General features: G+C 45.3%; 1 protein-coding gene across 3 annotated transcripts in view; it reads right to left on the bottom strand.

Annotated features, from left to right (window-relative positions):
• LOC124310828 (A disintegrin and metalloproteinase with thrombospondin motifs 9-like) overlaps nucleotides 1–25,303 on the bottom strand; it is a 33,468-nt gene that overhangs the window by 3,769 nt on the left and 4,396 nt on the right. The window contains exons 4-27 of one of the 3 annotated variants that reach the window (XM_046774877.1): nucleotides 22,678–23,119; nucleotides 20,960–21,108; nucleotides 20,608–20,871; nucleotides 17,781–18,012; nucleotides 11,223–11,377; nucleotides 8,571–8,842; nucleotides 8,344–8,496; nucleotides 7,970–8,122; nucleotides 7,726–7,876; nucleotides 7,470–7,654; nucleotides 7,286–7,408; nucleotides 7,078–7,211; nucleotides 6,787–6,966; nucleotides 6,336–6,676; nucleotides 6,124–6,256; nucleotides 5,923–6,055; nucleotides 4,295–4,535; nucleotides 4,059–4,223; nucleotides 3,519–3,683; nucleotides 2,590–2,985; nucleotides 2,332–2,520; nucleotides 2,057–2,269; nucleotides 1,829–1,990; nucleotides 1,481–1,678 (exon numbers count right to left, since the gene is read on the bottom strand). In XM_046774877.1, coding sequence (XP_046630833.1) covers nucleotides 1,481–1,678; nucleotides 1,829–1,990; nucleotides 2,057–2,269; nucleotides 2,332–2,520; nucleotides 2,590–2,985; nucleotides 3,519–3,683; nucleotides 4,059–4,223; nucleotides 4,295–4,535; nucleotides 5,923–6,055; nucleotides 6,124–6,256; nucleotides 6,336–6,676; nucleotides 6,787–6,966; nucleotides 7,078–7,211; nucleotides 7,286–7,408; nucleotides 7,470–7,654; nucleotides 7,726–7,876; nucleotides 7,970–8,122; nucleotides 8,344–8,496; nucleotides 8,571–8,842; nucleotides 11,223–11,377; nucleotides 17,781–18,012; nucleotides 20,608–20,871; nucleotides 20,960–21,108; nucleotides 22,678–22,939 — 4,749 coding nt within the window. In that variant the 5' untranslated portion in view covers nucleotides 22,940–23,119. Of the gene's footprint in view, nucleotides 1–1,480; nucleotides 1,679–1,828; nucleotides 1,991–2,056; nucleotides 2,270–2,331; nucleotides 2,521–2,589; nucleotides 2,986–3,518; nucleotides 3,684–4,058; nucleotides 4,224–4,294; nucleotides 4,536–5,922; nucleotides 6,056–6,123; nucleotides 6,257–6,335; nucleotides 6,677–6,786; nucleotides 6,967–7,077; nucleotides 7,212–7,285; nucleotides 7,409–7,469; nucleotides 7,655–7,725; nucleotides 7,877–7,969; nucleotides 8,123–8,343; nucleotides 8,497–8,570; nucleotides 8,843–11,222; nucleotides 11,378–14,204; nucleotides 14,357–17,780; nucleotides 18,013–20,607; nucleotides 20,872–20,959; nucleotides 21,109–22,677; nucleotides 23,120–25,303 lie in introns of those variants that run through there. The other 2 variants (XM_046774878.1, XM_046774880.1) reach the window with 2 other exon arrangements.

Below are 25,303 nucleotides of genomic sequence, written 5' to 3' on the forward strand. Positions count from 1 at the left end.
AGAGAAACCAGAAGGAAATTTAAAAAAAAGGAGTAAATTCCAGTCAAGAAGGAAGAACCAAAAACAATGAAAAAGAAATCAAAGGTAATTTTAGGTGTAGTATATGTATAATATATATTTGTTATAACCGTCCAAACCTCTGATGCTTTATTCTTGGCTTTCGCCCACCACATTCACCACACACACATACACACCACCACAAACAAACTTGGCGTTTTTTCCATTCTAAACCGTCTAGCATAGTGTATAGCTACATCAATAAGGCGGTAGGCGTCCGTGGATTTATTTGGATTAATCTAAAGAATGTGTTTTCAATCAAAAATGGTTTTGTTTCTTTGGAAACCGCATGCCATCCCAAAAACGAAATCAAAAATTTGTTTTTGCGTACAAGACTATAAGAAAAAAAAAAGACAATTTGGAAAAAAAACGAGGCTGTGTGTGGAAAGAAACCAACAGAAAACAAAACTAATATATATGGAACATGAAGATGATTATCATTTAAAGAAGGGCGCTATTAGATTTTTTTTTTTTTTCCCCTCCAGAATTGGAGTGTAGCAATCAACCAATTATCACAATGAGTGTTAGAATGTTAGAGACTATATTATAATGCAACCAAAGGGAGGATTGTGTGATTAAATTTGTTTGTTCTTCTTGCCCATCCGCTTTGACCGTGATTAAAAAAAATTTAAAATGAAATTCAATGGATGGATAACAATATTATTCAGTCGGAAGGTCGGCGTGAGTGTCTCACAGTTGGCGAATCGAAGCGGTAATAATTGGCGAAATAAGCGTAGGTAGGACGGTGCGGTAATGATACGGGAGACAGTCGAGCGGATGAGGAAGTAGACATGTGTCGGGTGGAAGGCGTGATGGAACCGTACGGGCTGGTGAAACTGTTCCAGTCGAAAGTCACTGGCCGGTGCGGTTCCATCGTCACCGTCGATACCGTCGACGGCGAAAGCTCAGCACTACTGACAGTACTACCAAGAGTAGAAGAGCTGCTAGTCGAATAAGTTGTAGTTGGATCAGTAATAGTTGACGATGTACTAGCAAGAGTAGTAGTAGTAGTAGTAGTAGTCAAGGTGGCAGGGATCTCGGGATCGGTAGGTATGATGCTGGTGATGGTTGTGGCATTGACCGGTGCGGATATGAATTCAGTAATGGAAGTGGCGTAAAGGGAAGTGTTGGTAATGTGGGGACCAAGGTCGGAAGCAGTCGAAAGAGTTGTTAGTGTCGTGCTCGGGGTAGTTGTGACAGTGGTGTGATTATCCGCAACGGAAACCTCCGACGTCAAAGTGACAATTTGGACAGTTGTGGTAGGTGTCGGGATAAGGTCCGTCGTCGTTTGCTCATCGAAAGAGTCGAACGTTTTGGTTGGAGAGGATAAAGAAGTCTCCAATGTGAACGACGCAGTGGTGTTAGTGTCTGATCGAGCGTCGGAAAGCGTTGTCTCCGTCGACGTCGAATTCAGTTCGCCTACCGTAGTCCAAGCGGCCGTTTTCCATCGGTAGGTTTTCTCCGGAACTGGCGGCTCGGTTGGGCAAGGATCGGTGTGGCAACTCTGGCTGTACTCTGGCCTTCCGGCTGGATGACATCGATGATCGGGCAAAGTTTGACCCAGGTGATCACGGCAAGTGACAGGCCGGGTTTGCGTCCCTCCTCCGCACGACTTGGAACACTGAATCAACATTCAACATTCAACATTCAAAACAACCATTCACACGACATCCAACATTAACATTCCGGGCGCCGACCAAAAGTGAATAAGTAACAAAAATAAAAAGGAATCAATAATTCAATAGCGGAAAAAACACGGTCGAGTACTTACAGAACTCCATTCACCGGAAGACCATGTAGGGCAAGGGTCAGTATTGCAGTGAACTGTGTCCTGTGGCCGTTTGGCCGGAATGCATCCATCAGAATCCTTGAAGAGTTCATCGTGGCAAACAACCTGTCGCCGTTTGAATCCGGCGCCACAGGTTTTCGAGCACTAGACCAAAAGGTTATTTGAATGGTTGCTGGAGCGAGTGAATGCAAAATTGAATTAAGCCATTACCGAACCCCAAGACCCGGTCCTCCACTGCGGCATTTTGGAAGTGTGATTGTGTTCAACGGAAACGGAATGCGAGATTGGCGATCCGATGCAAACGGCCAGCGCTGCGGAACAGCTCTTCTCGGTGGGTGGCTTTTCTAGCGCAGAGCACATCTCATCCGGTGCGCCGGAATTATTCAACAGGAATTGACACTCGACAACGCGGACGGATACTCCCTGTTAGCAAAGGGCATCTTAATGAACGTTTTCGCCTGGGAATTTAAATAATTAACGATTACCATGCCGCAGGTAACGGAACAGGAAGTCCAATTGTGTGGGATCCAGGCAGCACACGGGTGAGCAGCGCATTTCTCGACGCCAACTGGTGCCGGATCGGAGCAATGAGCTTGATCCACCTCCCGGCTGGCCATCATGTCGTAACAGACGACAGTCCGCATCCGATAGCCACCGTCGCAAGTCGACGAACACTGAAATCAATTAGGATTGTTGAGAGTGATGATCTTTTGATGAATTATACATAAAACAGAGTGTTATACTTGTCCCCAAGTTCCTGTCCTCCAGGCAGCAACAATACGAGGAATATCATTAGATTCTGGGTTCCAGTCGGTCGGATCGAGACTGTTAATTGCCGGATCGATATTGTGGATCTCCATTGGCTGTGGGCGGAAACCGGCCAGAGCCAGAGAAGCCGCCGGAACGGCACTGGTGGGGAAAATGGCAGTAGTGGATGGTTGTTGAGTTGTAGGAGTCGCCTGGGTTGTTGAAGTCGATGTCGTTGTCGGTGGTTCTGTCGGACACGGATATTCAACACACTGTTGAATGGACGCCGGCCTGTCCTGACCAGCGCAAAAGGTCGAATCGACGACACTGCCATTCTCCATGCGGCATCCGACGATCCGCTCGGCTTGTCCAACTCCACACGTGACGGAACACTGAAGGAAGGCATCGGGTCATAAAAGAAGATGACAATTAGAATAATCCAACCGTAGTTATGGATATGCACGGAAGAAGATAGAAAAATGCTATTTTTTTCCAAGTTAACAAACTCGGAATCGAATCCGGAATTCCGCCCATTATTTTCAAAAGCTCATCATTCATCATGCGCTACAGACAGCCTCTATAAACAATTTACACATCCGCTATGTTCAAACGAAGGAAGCCGGAATCCGGAAGGAGCGAAGACAGTTGTAGTAATAAACAGCAGTGGAGAATCGCTAACAAGAGAACTACACAAGAGAGAGAGAGAGAGAGAGATAAGAGTCGCGATAGAAAGATGCGCAAAAAGATATAATATACGTATACTGTATATCTGTCCATATAGAGAAAAATCAGCGACAGTCAGAGAGAAAAAGGAGAATAGCGGCGGACAAAAAAGTTCATCATTCATTTTGTTTTGTTTTTTGTCCCGGAGTTTTGTGATTGTAATTTTTTTTGTAAATTTTGGATGGGCTGATTGGCGGTGTACCTGGCCCCATTGAGTGGCGTGCCATTGGGGACAGTCACCCATGTGGCAGGCCTCCTTGTGGACGGGAGGCCGGACCGGATAGCAGTAACTTTTGGCGATGACGTGGTTCTCGAGTTGGCACCAGTAGCCCCGTTGGCGCTCGCCCGTCCCGCAACTCACCGAACACTAACACATTCAATATTGTTTTTTTTTTGTTTTTTTTTGTCGTACTATTTTTCCTTTTGCTTTTTTTTATCGGGGAGGGAGTATTCATTCATGAGACAGACAAAAGTGGTGGACGTGGTGGTCATACGCATTAATCATTTGGTTGTCAAAAATCATCCTCCAATGCTCTAACGATTAATTTGTTTCTCTACAATCTACTCGTCAAAATTGGTAATTCTAGTTATCAATTAATAAATACAGGCCACCAGCGGTGAGTGCGTGTGCACACCGTCACATGTCTCAAATATACTTTAAATTCTCTTAAAAAAAAACTGATCAAATAATAGACGAAAAACATGTGACGATAGAGGGAGAAAAAAGAACTATGTGATTTACCGGGGTCCACTCTCCGACCTCCCATCGCGGGCAGCTCTCCATGTGGCAACTCTGTCGAAGGACTCTCTCCTCAGCCGGGCAATTGGAATCGGCAATGACGCGGCCGTTGAGGTCGACGCAATGAGCCTTTCGGGTTTGGACTCCGCCCCCACACGTCAACGAACACTGTGCCAAATGGGGAAAAAAAAAGTCCGTTGATTAACCACCTTGGTAATAAATATTATCATGAATTATACCTGGCTCCATGGATGGAATTGCCAATGGGCTGAGTGGCAAGTGCCCTTGCAAGGCTCCGTGTCTGGCGGTGGGTCGTTCAAGTGACGGCAGTGCCGATCGTCGACCGGGACGGTATGAGCCGAAGGATGTTGTTGTTGTTGTTGCTGTGGCAGCAGAGTTTCTTGTTCGCACTGTTTAGTCACGTTGCGGACGCCCATGCCGCAGTGAGCCGAACACTCGGAATGGTGAATCACGCGCCATCTATCAAAGGAAAGAACACACACACACGTGTAACAGTTGAAGCGTTTCACGTAATAATCATTTTTCATTGGAATGGGGGGGATTTCTTTTTCTCCATTCAGCTGGTCTCAAACTATTTTGGTTCTTTCCGCCCATGTTTAACTGTCATGGCAGTTGAGAGACAGGGAACCAGTTGATTGTTGGTTAGGAAAGGAATTAACGAGCGATATGTCACGGACTTGTAGCTTATTTTTACAACAAACAAACCCACCAATAATCCGAAGAAATACACAAATGGGCACACGACATGCGTCCAGCGTATTAACATGTTAAAAGTCCCGTAAAAATCACATCAACGAGAAATTCTCGAGAGCTTGATGGGAGGCAAAGGCAATGGGCGAATTAGCATTTTGAGGCCATCCGACACGCAGCGAGGGCCCATCTGACTTGTCGAATTTCTACCAGGCCCAAACTGTCTGCGCTCATAACAATAAATCCATCCCATCCAGAGAAACGATTCCCTTGTCAATAAAAAGAGAAATGCACATTTTTTTCTTTTTTTAACTTCTTTCCATTTGGGAAATGAAAATAACCCAAATCGTATCGATCGACTCGGGCGGAAAAAAGAATAGAGATTCGGAACGGGATTGCAGAGCTAGGAACCTTGTTCTTTTTGAAGCTCGACCCCACCACTTGAAGGCAAAAATGCTGGGCTAAGCGGGGCGGAACTGGCGTGCCATTTGACAAGATTGAAACGATGTTTTCGGGGGGGATCCACAGACCGAAACGGCTCGCCTTGCCTCCATCTCTTTATGGGTCGACGACTTTATGGAAACGAGCAAAACGGGACAGATGGACCGACGGACGGATAGTAAGCGATGATAATCATATTCACGATCGGCCGAGCGTGAAACACGATGACGACGACCAGTGTCATACGAACGTACGCGGACGCATGTTTGACTTTGAACCCCGTCTAGCTCTCTCTCTCCATTCTCATAGTAACAAAAGGATCTTCTATTCGTTGATTTCATTTATCCATCCGTCCGAAAGAGTCGACAGAGCGGTTCATAACAGCGGGAGACCAGCTCGATCTTTTCCCTTATTTCTAAATCTAAATGGGAATTTAATTCTAAACGATTCGGCCTCTACGGTGGATGTTTAATTCCCTGGAAATTCCAAGTGGAATGATGGGGATTCGACAAGATCCAGCCCCCCCTCTATGGAGATCTCTTCAGGGATGTCTGAGTGAGATTGATTTTGGTAAAAAGGAGTGGGCGGAATCAAGGAGGAGTTGCCGTTTTATCAAAAAATGACAAGCGGCTTTCGCTTTTCCCCCTTCTTTCAAACAAATAATTTAACGATAACGCTTCAATTTCGTCCGAGGAGAGAGAAGAAGAATGTTCACCTGAGGATGCACTGGGTCTGACAAGGTTGCGTCTCGGTGGGCGGAGGAGGCGGAGAGGCCGAACAGTATTCCTCCGGCATCTTTTGAAAACCGCCCGTTGCCTGGACGCAAATCGGTTTTCGGAACTGCTGACCTGTGAAATCCAAATGGCCATCATCAGATAAGATTCAAAATTCTATTCGATTCAAATGTTTTGTATACCGTGGCAGAGTTTGCTGCATGCCGACCATTGTTCCTGCAACTTCCAGTGGTACGACGGACTCTTGCCTTCGGCTCGAGACACAACGTATTGGTACCAAATATCCGGCGAGTAGAGATTACCCACAGACAGAACCTGAATTTCCCCCCAAGAAAAAGAAAAAAGAAATGGGAATTTGAAATTTGTTTTTCTTGTCTTAATTAAAATAAATTACCTGGACGACGACATCTTTCTTGAGCGGCTTGGAAGAATTGAGTCGTTCGACAACGGCATCCGAGCCCGTGTATTCGATGGTCGTTCCGCCAAATTGGATCGTTTTCTGGAACATGCTGACGACGAAATTGCCGTTAAGGAGGTACTCGCCCGTCTGCGGGTCCATAAGAGCCAAATAGTTATCGTCTCGGTTGGAGCCCTGATAGCCTCGCTGGCGGATGTCCAGCGACGAGCTGCCGGCCGGTATCCGCGTCACGGTGTTGTAGCCATACTGAGTGCTGTTATAGCCGCCGTTGAGAATGACACAAGTCGAGTTGTCTCCTCCGCAGACACCGCAAAGATCTGAATGCGATAACAAGTTGGGGTTTTTTGGCCGTTAAACAAACTGATCGGTTTCAAGGACTTTAGGGGTGGGGATGACAATCCATCAACTGACGAGACGATCTCATTACCGAGTTGTTCCTTGCGGCCGAGGACGTGGTTGCAGCTGGCCGGCTTGCAGATGCCGTTGACGCAAATATCGTCCGTGTCAGGGCCGCAGCTGGTGCCATCGATTACCTTATCCTTGAGCAGGTAGTAAGCGCTCGACTGTTCCACTCGGCAGTACAGGCGACAACGATCCTTCACACTAACTGTTTCGTGTCGGCCATCCAGAAACGAAAGAGAAGGAAAAAAAGGAAATTAGACAAATCCTCCCAGACACTAGAAATCGATCGTTAAGAGTTAATGAACGGTGGATTTACTTCCGGCGTATTTCGGGACCCATTTGACGTCGGCTGGAAGTCCCTGGATGTTGAAGTTGTTGCTGTTGAAATCGGAGCACTGCTTCTCACGGAAATCAGGAGTGCCTGCCGGGCATTCTTGGATGTTACACGAACTGAACGAAAGAAAAAACAATTAATTCGACGCGCTCTACTGGCAATTCAAACAACAGATGACTGAAAACCTCACCGATAACGGACACGTTTCCCAAGGCAAAAAGTTCCACCGTTGGACGGTGCTGGATTGTCGCAGTTCCTGGTGGATCGCTGGACGCCTCCGCCGCAAGTCCGGGAGCAAGTCCCCATCATCCATCTAGAAAAGAAATTTGTTTGAAATGGAAATTGATTGATGAACCATTCAGAGTGCGTCTTACTCTTGCCAGGATCCCCAATTTCCGTCGACGGGTTCCAGACTTTTGACATCGCGGGATAGGCAAGTACCGTGCCGGCACCATCGGCCTCTTCCGCAAGCCGTTCCGTCAGCCCAAGGCATATGCTGGGTTCGGCAACCTTCCTGCTCGCCGCCGGACGTCGTGCACCACAATCGCTTGCAGGGCGGCTGAAAGGAGAGACGTAAAAGGTCAAGTCACGGAACAACAACAACAACTACCCGACTCCTTTTTCCTATACCATGTAAGGACAGATTTTCGATCCGTGTCCAAAGACCAGCTCACATTGTTTGTTCTCGTCAAAGTTCTCGCCGGGCAGTTTCTTGGCAGCACGATGGGCATCCAGGAGATCCGTCGACGGTTTATCCAGCAAACATTCGCCATAACCGCCACTTGATAGACAAGAGAGAAACTTGGTGAATATCAAATGTACCGCTAGGGGAAACAGGAGAAAAAGGATAAAAACTGGTACGGATGTGACTTACTCGAGATACTCGGTGATGAAATAGCGGCTGCAATTGGACCAGGCCCACGGGAAAGTGTTGTGATCCAGCATCCTCGACATGACGTTGTGAACGCCGCCCGTCGACTCGACAAATTGCTGACACTTGAAATCGTCGTCGTGTGGCATGTTCAGTCTGTTGTCAGGAATGAAACAACAAATAACAAAAGAAAAGGTGCTGAACGGATGACGGAATAGCAGAAATTTTATGCGACATCAGACAAGTTCCGGCGAAGCGAAAAACAAAATTACAACAAATGAAGGTGGAATGCGGAATGACTTGTCTTCAATGTCAAAGTCTCCAGTGTGACACACTAAACAAAAAAAGGAAAAGAAAAAAGAAAACCAACAACTTACACGTGACCCAGTTCGTGAGCTATGGTGAAGGCGGCGCTGAGCCCATTGTCTTGGACGATGGAACACGAGTTGGAGCTGTCGCACATGGTGCCCAGCTCGGCTAGTCCCAACGTGTCACATTTCTGCAATTGAGGATTCCGGCAAATGTTTTCCCTGTGGGAATAAAAAAAAAATGGGTGTTGTTTATTTCCCACTCGGTCAGCGGGATATTATTATTATTCAAATACCTTGTCAGCAGGAGGGCCGTGTCGTGATGGTAAGGACTGGAGTCGTCCATGTCGTTGAAAACCCGTTGCCACTTGCAGAAATTACGTAACATCTCCGAAGCCGATTTGCCGGGGCGGCTGTCCAGAATTTCGTGCGATTCTTTGCTGCTGCTGGCCGAGTCGTCACCGGTGGCTGTTGTCAATACAAACTCTTGATCCTTGAGCAAGAGCATTCGAACGACGGCGATCTGGACAGGATTACCGAGACTGGCGTCCTTGTAAATCAGCGACACCTGCGTTTTGTGGTGTACAATTTTTGTGGGGTTGAAAAAAAGAAATGGAGGTCGTTTTTTAAAAGTTTGATTAGGGTTAAGTACGTTATGGTGTTAATAACATGGGCCAGCAGCTGCGGTTTTTTGGCAGACAAATAAAAAAGGATGGAAGCCCTTGCCCTCTGGCTCCTATCGATTCGCTTTCCTTCGTGAAATTGCCGATATAATCACGCGGACGCTCAAAAGTATCTAGGCCAAGTATTTCGAGAAGCAAAGTTTATTATCGCTGCAACTTATTGGGTCACGCGTCTTGGGGGGATTGCAACAACAACAACAACCCCTGCACCACCACCATCTCATGTGGCTTTGTTGATCCGCGAATTCTCTTGGCCCAGCCCTTTTTTTTCCATCCGAAAAAAGATCCGACATGTGGAAATCGGAGCTGCCAACACACATTCACCATCTCCTTGTTTGAATTGTTTTTTATGATTACTTTGGCGCCAATAGATTCAATTCCCGCTTGACTCATTTCAACATTTTCCACGCAATTCTCTGCGTGAAAAATCTTGAAACCTGGTTTTTTTAATGTACTGATGTAGTAGTAGTTGTACTACTAAATGCCAGACAGTAGTCTTCTCTCTCTCTCTCAAAAGGGAGAGGGGGGGTACTATATTTGGCTTTCACGCTCTCCCCCCGTCACCTCCTTTTTTCACGTCCCCGTTGTGTATATAAATCTTGTAAGCTGTCTTATTCTCGCTCTCTTGCTGGGCCTGCACTTGTGGCTGCCCTGAATTCTTCGTTACTTATTGAAGTTAGATATAGTGCAATCTTCGGCGATATTTACGTATTTATTGTTATATGACGCCTGCACGGGACGGACGAATATGGAAAGAACTTTGTTGGAGTTCCATCAAACGGAGGAAATTCAAGCGGCGCTCGATTTGAAACACGCAAGGAAAATGGGGAAAAAGAAGAAATTTCTCTGAATCAAACAAAAAAGAGCGAGCTAAGAGAGCCGAGCAGTCTGGTGTGAACCCCAACATAACCGGAACCACAAGAAACAAGGATGAGATGCTGTTACTACGGAGCTGTGGACTGGGCGGATTTTCACGCCAGGGATGTGCGGTAACAACAAACGTCTGGCCATCACCTGTCAGCAGCGACTGGTGGCCGGCAAAGTTTGTGTTGAATGAACTGAACCGGCGTCTTCCGAAGACGCAGAGGGCAATGAGCCGGAACGACTCACACAACTGTCAGTCGAGTGTCCAGTAATAACGGGGGAAAAAGAAAGAAGTTGCGGAGATACGTGGACGCGAGTTGTTGCTGCGTGCAAATAAACGAATGGCATCATCAGAGCGGCGGCATAATCAAGTCCAGCACCAACCGAGACAGATGAAACATTCAAACAGTCTAGAGAATATGGTGATGTTGTCGTTCCAACCACACACACAAGTGGTGGGCTGTGTGGATGGGTGAAGGCGTGTCATTATTTAATTGAGAGAGAAGAAAGAGAAACTGCACGAACAGAAAAAAAAGGAGAATTTCAATCTCAAACAGAACACCAACAGAGTCGAGAACCCCGCAACTTTGTTGTCCGCCATTTAAGGCCATGTGCTGATGACACCACATCTTAGTTTGAAATCTCTTTTCTTATTTTTCTTCTAGCTCTGACTGCGGGCAAGTTGAATTAAACAAGAAGAGAAAAAGTTGGGGCCCATAAAATCATGCTAATCTTTCTTCGCCTTCGTGTCCAGTCTCTTATAGACATTTGTGCGTGAACGCGCACCATCAGACAGGAGAAGCGAATTATCTGCTATAACCAGCGCCGCAAACGACACGCATAGGAAAACCCAACCAACTCAACGCTAATAAACCGGGCGGGCAAGCGGGAAAAAAAAACGAAAAATTTCGGGAAATTCGATTCGACTTTTTTTGAGGACGTACGGAAAACACAAACAAACAAAGAAAAAAATAAGAAATGTGAAATTATTCATCGATTTAAAAGATCGCCGTGATTAGAAAAATAAATCTACATTGGCTTTTGTTCAATGGATTATATTCCTTTCTCTCTCCGACGACTGGATGTAATCCACATAGTGACCGACCTGTCCCTCGGATTCAACTGGCAATCCATTTGCTTTCGTTATCGATTCTTTTCTGTCCCTGGACTACGGCACTCTGTTTACGGCCCCGACCTACAGCTCTTCTTTCTTCGTTCGTGAATCTTTTATTGTTTTAAAGAAAAAATCTCCGATGGGAGGAATCGATTTCTTTTTAAAACTCCCAAGACATTGGCAGTTTTATCTAATCGCCGACTAGCGTTGTATGTTGTTGTTGTTGGGTTGTTTGCGTAGGTTCCCTTCGGGGTTATGGGTTTTGGGAGAGAGTCATAGATACTTACGACAGACATGAGAGTGAGGATGTAATGGACCAAGTTGTCGCCGTGATAGGAGACCATCTTGCCGTCGGCCACGACCAGGATCTCGACGAATCGCTCCTGCGAGACGGAACGACGTCGCCGACGCCCACCGACGTCAACCTCTTCTTCTGGCTCATCTGCAAATGTCCAAAAAAGAAAAAGGGACCAAGAGAGAATAAATAATGTGGTCTATGTGTTGTATACACGAAACAGAGAAAGAAAGAAAAGAGAGAGAAATAAACAGGAAAATGACAAGGCCAGACCGGCCCATTCTCCCGGCCCCCAACGGCCAACCACACAACAAACAAAAAGGAGAACACACACACATCATGAGAGAGTGGTAGCTGTTGTGCTCGTCGACCATGAGAACAAAAAGACTAATTACGTCTCGCGAGCTGTTGTTTTTATTTTTATTTTATTTTTCTCCAGCACTGGCCAGCAACAGCTCTCTCTCTCTCTTTCTTTTTTGCTTTCTGTCAGGTTAGTTGGCCAGACTGTGGGTCCATTTATGTCTGGTCTCTAGCTGGACTGGGCAGACCCGGGCTTCTGCTGCTGTGGCTCTCCAGACTATACACAAATCAAAACACTCGAGCCAGACAGACAGACTCTTCTCAGCAGCTGTTGCCGTGGAGTAATGGCCGGATAGCACAGGAGGGAGGATAGTTTCATAAGACTTCTTGTGCGTCTCATCATCGCAAACAGCGCTGTCCGGCCCGATCCAAAATTGGCACAAGATCAATGCATCCAACCCAAAATAAAAATAAAAGTGAATATGTACTATCCTATTTAATGTAAACAAGGATTTTCTCGATCCAGCAGCTGAGCTGAGATCTAAAAAGTTCTACAAGTAGCTGCTGTTGCACCACCTTCACTTGATTGATCGCTCCTGTCCATTGCGGGGCCCTGGCCTCTCTCACTCGGATGTATAGAAAGAGAAAACACACACAAATAAAACACAACAACATTCGGCGGATTGGATTGGCTCGGTTTGTCCGATTGTCTTTCACACACAACACACTTTCACGCAATGTCTGGTCTAGCCCCCCCCCCCCCTTTTTTTTTGCAACAAGCCAATTTACTCCCGGCTGTGCTTTTATTCCATGACTTTATTGATATTTGGACGCCTGACAAACGAAAAAAAAGGAATTAAAAGCTATTATTATTGTTATTAAAAATCCTCTGATAGGATATTAAGTGGGAAAAAGAGTTGCTGATTACATTCGCCATTAGGGGGGAAAAAACAATGGAGAAGCTGTACACTAGTTTTGCCATATCCCTTTCTGCAGTGTAGTAGTAGTTTTTATCTGATAACATCAATTTCGCTCCGGATAGAAATTGTTTAACGAGCCCAGAGGGAAGGAGGAGAAGACTCACGACATAAAACAAAAAAAAAAAAACGACGGTGATGGATGATATTTTGGTTGAACAAACAAACAAACATACAAGACGGAACCACCAACAAAGTTGTTGTTTTCTAACGAGTGTTGCCTTTGTTATTATAGAGTGGGCCCATTATTACTTTATCTCCTAGTATATACACACACACAGAGGAGGAGGAGGGACTAAAAGAGCAGAGACCATTTCAAAAAGTGCCACTCAAAAAGTGGTTCTATCTCTTTTCTCGAAGGAGAGAAGGAAAATACAACAACAATGTTTGATGGATTCTTGGGTTTGTTTGTTGTTGGTGTTGGACCCTTCACCAAGAAAACCACTTTCTGTTTTCGGGGAATCAAAAAAAGACGAGTGTGTCTGTCTGAGAGATCCTTTCGGTGCAATCAAAATAAGGAGAAGAAGCTGTTTTGCATAAACAACAAGAAAAAAAAGAAGTGGGGGGGGGGAATGTCTTGATTATATGAACGCGGGATTAGATGGGCACTAAAGGGGTTCGAACGACACTGGCTGCGTAGTGACAGGAAGGAATTCAATGGATGAGGAGCAGACTACCAATTCTTCTTGTTGAATGAATAAAAAACAAAATTTCCATATGGATGGAGGTAATTTCGTTCAGACATTTTGGGAATCGAAAGAATCTCGAGATGTGGAAGGGATCAATTTAAAGAAGAATCCCACACGGACGTTATTTTCATCAACATAAAACTAGAAAAAAAAAGAGAAAATGGTGAGATAAATAAAAGCACAAGACCACCAAAATCAGATTCCAGGGCGGGTGATTTAAAAATTCCACAAAAGCCTTTCTTTCTCCCGGCTGATATTCTTTTGGGGCAGCACAAACCCATACGCATGTTGATTTCGAAATGGGACGGCTCGGTTTATGACACGCCAAGAGGAGCAAAATCCCACCACCCAAATAGAATGACGACTGCCATGAACTCTACGAGATCTACAAGTTCATCGATTTTCAACTTTCTTTTGCCTTTTCTTTTTTATCGCCTTTGGAAATGGACACCAACGTTTGTGCCTTACCGTTGGCGTTCTCTTCTTCTGCTGTTTATTTTTCAACCTTTTTCCTTTTGATGAACGAACGAACGCACGCGCTGTCCCGAAAGAAGAAACACCAGGGCGTGTTTGAATGGCCCCCACACCTTTTTCGTCCCGCCATGTTTTCCCATATGTTTTCTCGATTCTTTTATTACGTTTTCTCGAATGTCCATCTTCAACTGCAATGTCCGACTCGCCCCAAATCTGACCAGGTGCGGCTCAAAAGTCGTGAAAACACACACATCATCCTCTATGGTCATTCAAAAGTAATTTTAAAAAATAACAGACGTTTTTGAGTTGGCATTTCCCTGCGAAACGATTGTCAACAAAAATATGTTGGGTTCAGTTTTTTTTAGTGTTTAAATTGCTGGAATTTCTCTAAAGTTTAATGTAATTGCATAATATTTTTCGATCTTTCCTGACCTCTTTTAATTGCAAAATAATCTACGAAAAATGTCTACCAGATGAAATAATGGCGGTCGTTTGCCTCGTGGTAAGAACAAAGAAGCTGCTCAGGGCACTCACCTGTAATTTATGTTGTGTGAATTTTTCCAGCTATCCCAAACGAACTGTAAGTATTCTTGTGAGAAATTTACAAATCAAACTGAGTGGCTGAAGAAAATAGTGCAGAGACAAAGTTTAACACTGGCTCACTGCGATCTGCTATTGATGATCAGAGATCGCCAAATACACTAGTTGTGCAGACGACGTGGAAAACACATTGTGATTTTTGGCGGGTAACTTGACGAGATCATCATCGGTAAATCTCCCATTCATTTTTAGAAAATTTTTGGGTTCTGTTTTTTTTTTAGTGTTTAATCTAATGGAATTTCACTAAAGTCTAATGTATTTGCCTAAATATTTTTTCAGCTATTTTAGTTTTTTCGATTTCTTCTGACCTTTCCCCTGTAATCTGCGAAAAATATCCACCAGATGGAATAAAATGGCAGTCGTCTGCCTCGTGACAAAGAAGCTGCTCAAATCACTCAACTTGTAAGTTGTGTCGTGTGAATTTTTCCAGCTATCCCGAACTGAAAGTATTCTTGTGAGAAATTACTGTACCAGAAGTGACTGAAGAAATTACTGCAAAAATACGAAATTTAACATTGACCGACTGCGAGTAAAAAACTGAGAGCGCCAAATGAACCAGGTGAGCGGACGACGTGGAGACCTCATTGTGATTTTTGGCGAGCAACGAGACGAGATCATCATCGGTAAGTCTCGATTCATTTTGACTATTAACTAAGGTCGTGTTGGCTCCAATCTTTTCGAAAATTTCACGTGGCGAGTCCTGAAATTCCCGTATACGTTATTACCTTGGCCATTTTTATTGTTTGTTGAAATGTATACGACGAAAATGTTTCCTACAAAGTGGACGTTTTTTAAGAGTCGGCTTGGAAATGTCGTTTTTCAAAGAGGATTTTAAAAATGGGGAAATGTATAAAACGTCAAAGACAAAGCGACAAAAGGGCGGACGTGGCGACAAGGGTGGAAACTTTGACAAGAGAATTGAACAACATTGTAACCAACGCGGCGTATCTCTGGCCGTGTGTAAAGGCGACTCTTTAGATTGCTGTCGGATGCTGTGCAATCTTTTCCGAAAGAAAAAAGGCCCCCGTAGGAAAATGGACATGTTGACATTTCAGATAAATAGATAAAACAGAAGAAAAGACAAGCAGTGAGCCAAAAAGCCAACGGCGCCACCGGTGTCATATATAATAGTAAAACTTTGAGTTGTTCTCGAATGTTGTCTCATTTCCACCAGAGAAAATGGCAGGTAGACCGGGAGCATTGTGTCCGGCAAACAAACATCATTCAAACAAAAAGTCTTATCTCTCACTAGAGTCTTTTTTTTTTGTTTCTAAACTTCTTTGACCACGTCATATCCGAATATGTCAGAAGCTCATGCAAAATCAACAGCGAAAAAGAATCGATTGGATCAATATTGAATGTTCAAAAAAGAAGCAAATATTTTCCTATATGACTCACCACAGTTGTTGCTGTACACGTACGGTAAAACCCCCTTTCAATCTTTTCCATACCAGTATGTAATACTACCTATATTCCATATCAAGTGATACTGGTTCTTTTCTTTTTGTTGTTGTTCTACCTCGCCCATCCATCCATCCATCCATCCATCCTCCGGGCCGTGTGTCGTGTAGCCCAAAATTGGCCCGTCCACCTGCTGCATACCCGAAAGTATAATAATAGTCTCGGCATATAAATCATGCTGCGACGCTAGATGGACTTTTTGCTTGGCTGGCCGTATCGAACGGCTTCATCTTTTATTGATGGGCACGCCGACACCTTACTGCCACTCTTTAATCTGATTCGATCAACCGAATAATTCTTTTCTATCGAAATGGCTTTTTGGGAGAGAGAGTGTATATCTTTGGGCTCACATCACAAATCATCTGACTATGCAGATCAAAAGAGACCACACAAAAGTCTTGGATGGTTACCGACGTAAAAGGAAGTTTTATTTTACCTGCCTCCCCTTTGCTGTAGATGACTCCATCATCATCTGATTCTTTTTCTGGCCCTCGTCCAAAAATGTTTTTATTTCTTTTCTGTTTTTGTTTTTTTCAAGGCGAAAAATGTTGAGAGTAAAATCACGTATGCAAATGAACATTTCAACTGATTGTAAACAATGAGTTGATTTGAAACAAACTTGATGGAAATTTTGTAGTTTCTTAATGCGTCATCGAGCCGAGAGAAAGAAAAAAGTTTGAAAATTCTCAGCAAAATAAATAAAAAAGAAAATTATTCAGAGACAGGTCATTCATCACCGATCCATTCATCATCAGCCAAATTAATGAATGGCTCTATACCACGAGCTGTATAGCTACGAAAGAACCTTGCTCACTGCATGCCGCAGCAGTTCTGTCCACCTTTTCTCTTTTTCTATCTCTCTATCTATCCGATTTTTCCCCCACCACCAAACACACACACACACACACAGAGATCACGACCATATAAGGAACAAATGAATTAAAATTTGATAATTATATAGTCAACGTTCGTTCGAAGGGGGAGCGAACGAACGTCAGTCAGTTTTCGACTGGTGACCTGTTTTTTTTTTCTTTCACGCCACAACTGGAAGATTCAGTTGTTGTTATAAAAGCTTCTCCCCTTTGAGGAATATCGTTTGTCCGCTTGATTTCTCTTTGTGTTTTCTATTTTTTAACTCTTTTTTATTTTTCGTGACGACCAAGAGTGATGGGCCAGCCATTGACGTGGTAGGGGCGTGCGGACCCAATCAAAGGGAAGAAAACATTCCCCCAGCGACTGTTGTTGTTATTTGCCGGTAACAAACAAACGATGTAATAGTTGTGTAGTAGTACGACGGTGTACTACCACTATACGGTAAACAAGACATTCCTCTTGTGTGGTTATGTACGTTTGAACAATTTTTCTCTCCCTGGCGGAGTGAAAATCGACTACTGGAGGAAAAGGAGATGCGGACAGCAGCGAATAACTGTGTAAAGGAGGATGCCAGGAATGTTGTTCGCCCTACAGGTACTAGCCAGAGAGATTGTAAATGTAACTGTCTGTCGGTGTGCCAAGCGGCCGGCGCTATTAAGGCGGTGGGTGACGTCATTTTTCATTTGCGCTTCATTGACGCGAGCTGCTGCTGTGGGGGGGGGGAATTCTCTACGGCGACGGGCAACCCTTTTTTCTGTTTTGGCCATATCCATGGTTTTCACATCGTCCCTCACTGTCTGGGAATTGTCCGTGGCTTTATCGGCTGAACTGTTGGCCAGCAGACTCGATATGCAAATATGCGGCCGACAAGCCGCCCTTTAACTCTCCGCTGTTGTTGGTCTTTCTCTCTCTCTCTCTGTACATTTGGTTGTTGTTTTTGGTTTCCATGACGGATGGATGAGGAAGCAAACGGCCTGGGCCTTGGGCTCCCCCGCGCCGTCTGACGTCATCCAACAATCTGGGAAGAAAATGTGTTCGTCCTCTTTGACTTGCAAGGGGTTTCTATTGGTTCAAGCGGTTAGCACCGATGATGTAACCCTTTTTTCGTTTTTTGTTGTTTCTCCCGCGGGATGACTAACACGAACAAGACGAGACGAAATTTGCGCGCGACCTTACCTGGAGGTGCGCCATCGGATGGCAGATGATGGTGGGAATCATCTCGCTGGGCTCGAACGGGACGACTCGTCGAACTGGATGGCAGCGGCTGCTCGAACCGGAACGGGTGCCGGACGCGGTAGATGACGTGGCGGACGGCACCTGTCGTTTGGCTGTCGTCCACTCGATTGCCATCGGTCAGTGGCGACGGTTCGATGAAGAAACTGCCACCACTCGTCCGTATATGGCCAGTCTGTGAGCAGAAAAATGGTGAATAAATGAATGCCCAATTCGATTTATTCTCAAAAAGAATCAAAAATCTTCTTCTTGACAAAAAGAAACCATTTTTTTTTTTTACTGGGAAATTTGATTTCCCGCTCGTGACTCATCGCGTTGTTCTTTCAAGTTTAAGTGGGTCCGCACTTGTTTGTTAAGTTCTCAGAAGAAAACAGTTGGGTCCTCTCTAACTTCTGCCAAGCAGAACAATTATTTCCCCCCCAACCAGAAAGGACTTTTTCTTTTCTCCACTCAAAGAAATGCGCCAAAGTGCCACATTGGGAGAAGAGGTTGTTGGTATGATGATGAACGAGCCAAGCGTGTGAATGGCTGGAACTGAATTACACAGTTGGCCATATTTCTATTCTTTTTTTAAGAGTTGCACGCGTGAGCTGCGGGAGAAGAAGAAAGGAACAAACCTCTTCTTCTTCTTCTTCTTCTTTTCTTTTCTCTGAAAAATGTAAAGCACACCAACCACCAACCAAAATAGCTCGAACCAACTTGAACAAAGCAGAGCTCGAGAGTCTTTTGCAGTTCACCCGAGTGCTGATGATCATTATTCAAATGTTTTTCTTCTTCTTTTCTTTCCTTGGCTAATTTTGAATGATACGACTGACGAGTTTGGCAGGAAATCACAGTCCTTGTTGTTTTTCTTCCGGAACGATTACTTTTTGTTTCGATAAGACGCGAACTTGTAATACTTTTTTTTGTTTGGGGGAGATTATAAAAAAAAAAGGACAGGCGCGGTAGTGCCGTCATCGTTGCCCAAGGACTTATTTTCTTGATATTTATTCCATTGCTCACCAAAGAAAAAATCCTTAACCTACACACACACACATGCGAGTTCAGGGGCTGTGTGATGATCGAAGGCGAAAGAAAACAGATGAAATCTGAAATTCAAATCGCCCGCGCGCTCGTTCTCTAGCTGGCCGTCGTTGACAGAGAGGAGAGAGAGAGAGAGAGAGTCAGACGTCTGGCGCACAAGTTTATCCATCCGATTCTTTTTAAGAAAAGATCCTTGAGGAAAGAAAGGGGGAAATTTTTTCGCATTTGGTTGTTGTTAATAACACACAGACGCACAGTGTGAGGCTGCTGTGAGATGGGTGGGAGGGGTCCTTTCCCTTTTTTCTATTTTTCGCACGTGCATTTTGGCGTGCAGCTGCGGGAGTGAAGGCGGGCCCAGCAGCGACGACGACCTTGTTATTAGCAATTCAGGGTCTTTGCAGCAGTGCGTTTTTTTGTTTTCCAGCAGCTGACACTGACCCGTCGACTCGCCTGACGCGCGTTTCTCAATGGATTCCCAACGCCAAAATTTTTATCAAAACGCAAGAAAATACACAACTCGGGTCAGTGCGGACGTGAGTCGAGAGATTTCTCATTCTCCTCAAATGCCCGTGACGTCATCCCCTTTCCCCGTTTCCAGAATGACTTTTCTCTATTTTGTTTCGTTTTTTTTTTTGAAATTTCGTGTTTCCCGCTCAGTTAATGACGACGTAAATTTCTCAATTAAGAAGGGGATGGTCATCAAATACCCCCATCCCAAGAAACAACAACAGCAACAACAATTGTTTCCCCTTTTGATTTATTTTCCTAAATGAACAACCCAAGAGGAGGAGGATGACCGGGTGCCGCCCTTTTGGGTTGTTTTTTTTTTTCCCCTCACTAAGAAAAATACCAAAATAAGATGGTGGTGAAATTCTCTTGAAATAAATTTTGGGTGAAAATAAAAAAAAAAATAAGGGGCTCTTCACGTTGACCTGTCGGCTTTGGGCGGGTCAAAGTTATCTAATGGGCAAGGCGCGTGTCCGCTTGATGAATCGACCAGGTGCTCTTAACGCTTTGCGGCAGTTCCTTTTTCACCATTTTCCCCCTTTGATAATTATACACACACACACACACACATCGAGTGGAATGGACGGGGGGTAGAGAATAATTATCAGACATTTTTATGTGCTGCCTGACTGGCCTGGTGGCCCGTGTAAATGACGTCACACAACGGGCGATAAAAAGAAAACAAACCCCACCCAATAAGAAAAAGCGACCCCCCTATCGGGGCCGTTATTTTATACACTAAACCCATTAACGATTTGACTATTTATACTTGAACAAACAACGCGGGGTCCGCCATGGTTATATTGACGGACCGTATCGATCCTTGTGCCCAAGGGCTCCCCCCCCTCCCTCTTTAACGGTGCCGGCGGCCCTCCAGACTGAAAGAAATGTTGTGCAATTTCACGATTTTGGCTATAAATACCCGAAACGTTTCATTGTGTTTTCATTCCTCTCTGTGCCCGGCTCTCCCCCCCCCATTTGTTTCTTTTCTTGTCCAGCCAAATGTGACGTTCTCTGCTCCATATACGCCAACTGCTGCTGAGACGCTTGGCTTTGCCATCATCAGCAGAAAAACCTCAATTTTAGAACCTCGTCTCGTTCGTATGTTTTTTCCCCAAGTCGTTTGACGTTGTCAAATGGTCCGTTTCGCTTCTTTCACTTTCTGACGGCCAGCAGTTGGGTTGTTTGACTGGGTTGGGGGTTTAGTTGGTTTGGTTGGGGGAGGGCGTTCTAAGTTTACCAGTCCGTGACACAGGCTGAGGACGACCTTGGAGTCCCGGCCAGGAGCGGCCGCTCCTGCCTGCTGGTTCGGCGGTGGCGGTGGGTGCTGGACGACTTGACCGCGGTAGAAACAGCCTCGAAGTGGCCGCCAATCGTCCGGTTTCATTGACGACGACACGTTGTTGGCTTCGTCAATGAGCTGGATCACGTCGGCCCGTCCGCTGACGAAGAGTTGGTCGTCGCCGGCCGGTTCCAGATCCAGCCGTCCCCAAGACGATCCGTCCTGTAGGGTTGGTACACATCAAATGCCACGACAATTGGGAATTAGTAGACGGACAACACAAGTCTGAGAGCAATGGGCGAAGGAATACCTGAAGGGTGAGCTGGTAGGAAGGATGCGGATGCCAGACGAGATCCCTCCGGCGACGATAGTGACGCTCGTTGGTTGCCTGGACGACGACGTCGGCGTTGGCGGCCAACCGTTGCGGCCAGACATAGACGGCTCCTCCCGCTCCTCCGTCTGCATGTGTGTACATCAACGCCGTATCATTCCGTAATTCGCGCGCATATAAATCATTGCGGATGACGCCAAAAACAAAATAGTAACGGACCAAGCAAAAAAGCGGGTCGTCGCATTTGGCGTGATTCATCACGAGCTAATATTCCCCCCACAACCCCTTGCCCAGTCGAAGAATGATTCATTGGAGAGCGCAAAAGAATGGGCCGGCTGGCGGTTAAGAAAACCGCAGTCTGCCCCACTCATCACCGTGACGGGCAAAACGACGAGGGGGGGGGGAGGGGAACCAAGAAAAAAAAAATTATCTTTTTTTTTTATTATTATTATTTTAAAATCCGCACGCATACCGGGGCGGAAGAAAAAAAATCTGGACGCGGACGTTTTGGCCCACCCTTGCGATGTGCGTGGATCTGCAGTATATTTATAAATAAAAATGGCGGTTCGCGCAGAATATACTATCCCGCGTGATTTTTCCTTCTTTTCTTTCGCCCTTCCATCCCGCCCTTCCAGCTCGTCCTCGAATTGTGTATATAAATATCAAGTGAGCTATAGCCCTATGGCTCGCTCTCTTTCTCTCTCTCTCTCTTTCGCAGATGTAGACAAAGCGCGGGATTCCTTATTTTAGATTTGTCGTGAAAATATTTTCCTTTTTTTTCTTCCCCCCAACCCAAGGGTGAGTCTGTTTTTATCGTCTGCTCAATTTTTCATTTCTCTCTACAATTCCATCCGGAATGGGCCGCCCAATGATGGTGGGGGCCAATGAACCCCAATGACGAGTATAGTCTATCTGATATTGAGACTAACTCGACACGACACTCAAAAGATGTAAAGTGACAAATTGTTTGTTCTGTCGGAATTATTATTTTTTGTTTTTCTTTTACGACGGAGCAATTCCAGAAATGGGACGACCGATCGGGGCGGGGTCATCTCCACGTCAAGTGGGAAACATTTTTATTCTTTATTTTTCGCCCGACAACGGAAGGAGGAAGTAGATCGTTGAGTGTTATGGCGATTCAACTTTTTATCTTTTTTTTTAAATTTGTTCCAGTCATTCGGACGGGTCAACGAACTTGTTGTAATCACGAACCATAAATTATCCTATTCATTTCATTTTCAACTTTTGACTGTTGGTTTATAAAAAGATGAAAATTGAATTTATTCCTCTCATGTGCGGGAGTGAGTTGACCCACCCTGGGCGAAATGTGAAGCGATTGCTGCTATAGAGTAGCGTGTCCTGTGCCGGCCACAACAAACACTCTGTACATGTATCGCTGAGCGCTGCGTGCTGAAGTTCACGTGCCGGAACAATGGCGCCAGCGCTAGCGCCCGTATTAAAAATGTTATTCTATATTTTTTCGCCAGCCTATTTTTACAGAAATAATCCGCCGATCCAACTTGTAGAGAGAGAGAAGAAAAATGGAGGGCTTCAATAAATATGGTGTACGACCTACGTGCACTTTTTCTTACGTAAACACTCGGAACTGAAAGACAAAGCCCAGAATTCCCGCATTCCTTTCTTCCGTCTTAGGGGTACGATTTCTCTTCCCGAATTTATTTGAACCCTGAAATTACCTGAGGTGAAATGCATTTCGTCTGGGTTGGGTTTGGTCCTCCTCGGGTTGGTGTCTACCGTCGTGGCGGTGGTGGTCGTGTCATCTGTGATGATGGACTGACGATGATCGGCGATGAGCGACCACAGGGGTGCGGCGATGAGCGCCAAGAGGCAAGAGGCGATGGCGATGGCGAATAGGCTGCGCCACCTTCGACTCTTGTGTCTCTTCTCATCTTGGCTCATCTCGTAGCCGCCGCTGCTACTGTTTGGCTGGCTGGCCATTGGGTTCGCACTCTGATCGATCAAAAAAGACGAAGGCAATCAAGTCACGTTTTTTCTTTTTCTTTTCGGGTCTGGTCAATTCGCTCAAATTTTTGATTCCGATCTCTGCGCGTTGAATTGAATTTCGATCGTCTCAAGTTGATGACATTTCCAGTCTGTTGCTGGAGGGGCTATTCCTTCCTGCGGATAAAATTAAAAATAATTAATTTCGGGTTGGGTGACAAATTTCAGGCGGATTGAGTTCGTGAGTGACGTCTGACGTTACACACATTAGGCCATTTATGTCGGAGCTGTCGGGTCGATTCCGTGATCCCCCCACCATCAACTGATTTCCTTTTTTTGAATGGACCAATGAAATCGGAGAATCGGATAAACTCCCGACGAACCAACGATATGTGCACATACAGTTCTAACAAACTATACACACACACACCCTGTGGGTTGCGCTGGCAGTGAGAGGAAAGAAAGAGAGAAAGAGGGGTAGGGATAATATATGTAACGACAACTCCTCCCGGAAGACGGCGGACTGGAGCCGCTAAGGCACTTTGACTACCAGCCGGGCCGACGCCACCGCCGGCCGCCGCCCGTACAGGAACGAGAGTACACACAACACGTAAGAGGCTCTCAGCAACTCGGGTTCCTTTTGCCAGTGTGCAGTCGCCATATCCGCCCATTTTCTGCATTTAATCCAATAAGGTGGAAGAAGAGAGAGAGAAAAACATCGGATTTCTCTCGTTCTCTCCTTACCCCCCTGCCACACCTCGCCAAGTGAAAAACAACATGCAAAATACTAACCGTCTGATGGAATCAACATCTGACCGACGTCAAGGACGAAAAACGGGTGCCCATTTTTTCTCTCCCCCGACACCCCCCGCCAATTAACCAAGATAACACAAACACTTTTACATATTTTCGGGTGGCAGTAGTAGTAGCGCTTTGATGTCAATCATCGCCATCAAAAACCCACCCACCCGGCGGCAGCAGTTTGCAAGTTGTCTAATGTCAAGGTTTCGGTTGCTGCCTCTGCGTTGATCTGTGAAAGTTGAGGAAACGCATTTGCCCATTTTTCTCGTCGTCTATTTGCGGGATTTCTAAATAACCCCCCTAAAAAATGAAAATAAAATAACGCGTGTACGTATATGTTGTAGGAGCGGGTGCTGGCGCTGCCAGACCTCGTTAGGCTACCCCTCCTCCTTATGTGTGTTGTCAGTTGCAACACGAAAGAGACTTTGAGACATTGCGCAAGCGGTCGACCCAATTTAATTTTCCGTTTCTTTTTTTTAATAATAATTCGCTCTCGCAGTTCTGCGCACGCAGCTCTCCATCAAAGTGGCCGGCCGGCCCATATGGTGGTGGTGAGAGTCCAATGGCCCCCCGTAGTCTAGTGCCAGTCTCTTCTTGAACATACAGTGCCGATTATATTTTTAAATTCAATTTTTCCAACAAAAAGAAAAGAGAGGCGAGGGATGCGTTTATATGTCCATTAATCAACGCCCAACATTCTGACTGTCATCGTGGCAATGACATTTGAAATGTTCACCAAAATGGCGAGTGGGTTCATCTACAGACTCGTGAATTTGATAAACGGCCGTCTTCAATCAAATTTCTCCCACAGTTGCGCATCATCCTTTTTTGGAGGGAAAATTTCGACTGAAGACGACGACGCCTTCTATTCTCTCCATTTCAAATTGAGAAAGCGCGGCACATTCAAAAGCTTTTTTTTCTTCTTCCCTTGGTGACATTTACTGCTCACTTCCTACTGTGCATAGGGGTAACCGCATTTTTAGCGGTAGCGTGTCAACTCTCGTCCCTTCAACAACCAAAAGAAAAAGAAATAAGAAGAAGGACCCTCATATCGTTACGTCTTTGTGCATTCCTATATTGAGCTGGAAATATGAAGGACACATTCTTCTCAAAGTCGAATTACGATATGCTGACTGCAGGGCGAGTCTGATCCAACCTCTAGAAAACCGTAGGGAGAGATGAAGTCGATGGAAATATTAGGAGAAGAATGTGTGACACACACTGGGGTCCTCCGCAACCCCAAATGGATTTCTTTCTCTCCCCTCTATAGCTGTGCACGAGTTAAGACTAGTAGAATGTGTCTGTTATCTTTTCGAGCCCAACAGCTACTAGACTTTTGAATGGACCCCCGCATTTTCGGTCGGGAATTTTCTTGTTTCGGGGGAGTCACACGGGAGAGAGAAGAAGAAGAAAAAGGAGTTAATGAGTCTCTGTATATAATGTGGAGGACGTTGATGGATCATTCATTTTGTAATAGATCCCTCCACCCTCCAGGTGAAGGGAGTAGCTCGGTCAAAGAATCAGAAAAGAAACAACATTTTCTCTCTCTCCTGATTATCA

This window comes from Daphnia pulicaria, chromosome 8 (genome assembly GCF_021234035.1).
Source record: "Daphnia pulicaria isolate SC F1-1A chromosome 8, SC_F0-13Bv2, whole genome shotgun sequence".
In the NCBI taxonomy this organism is placed as follows: domain Eukaryota; kingdom Metazoa; phylum Arthropoda; class Branchiopoda; order Diplostraca; family Daphniidae; genus Daphnia; species Daphnia pulicaria.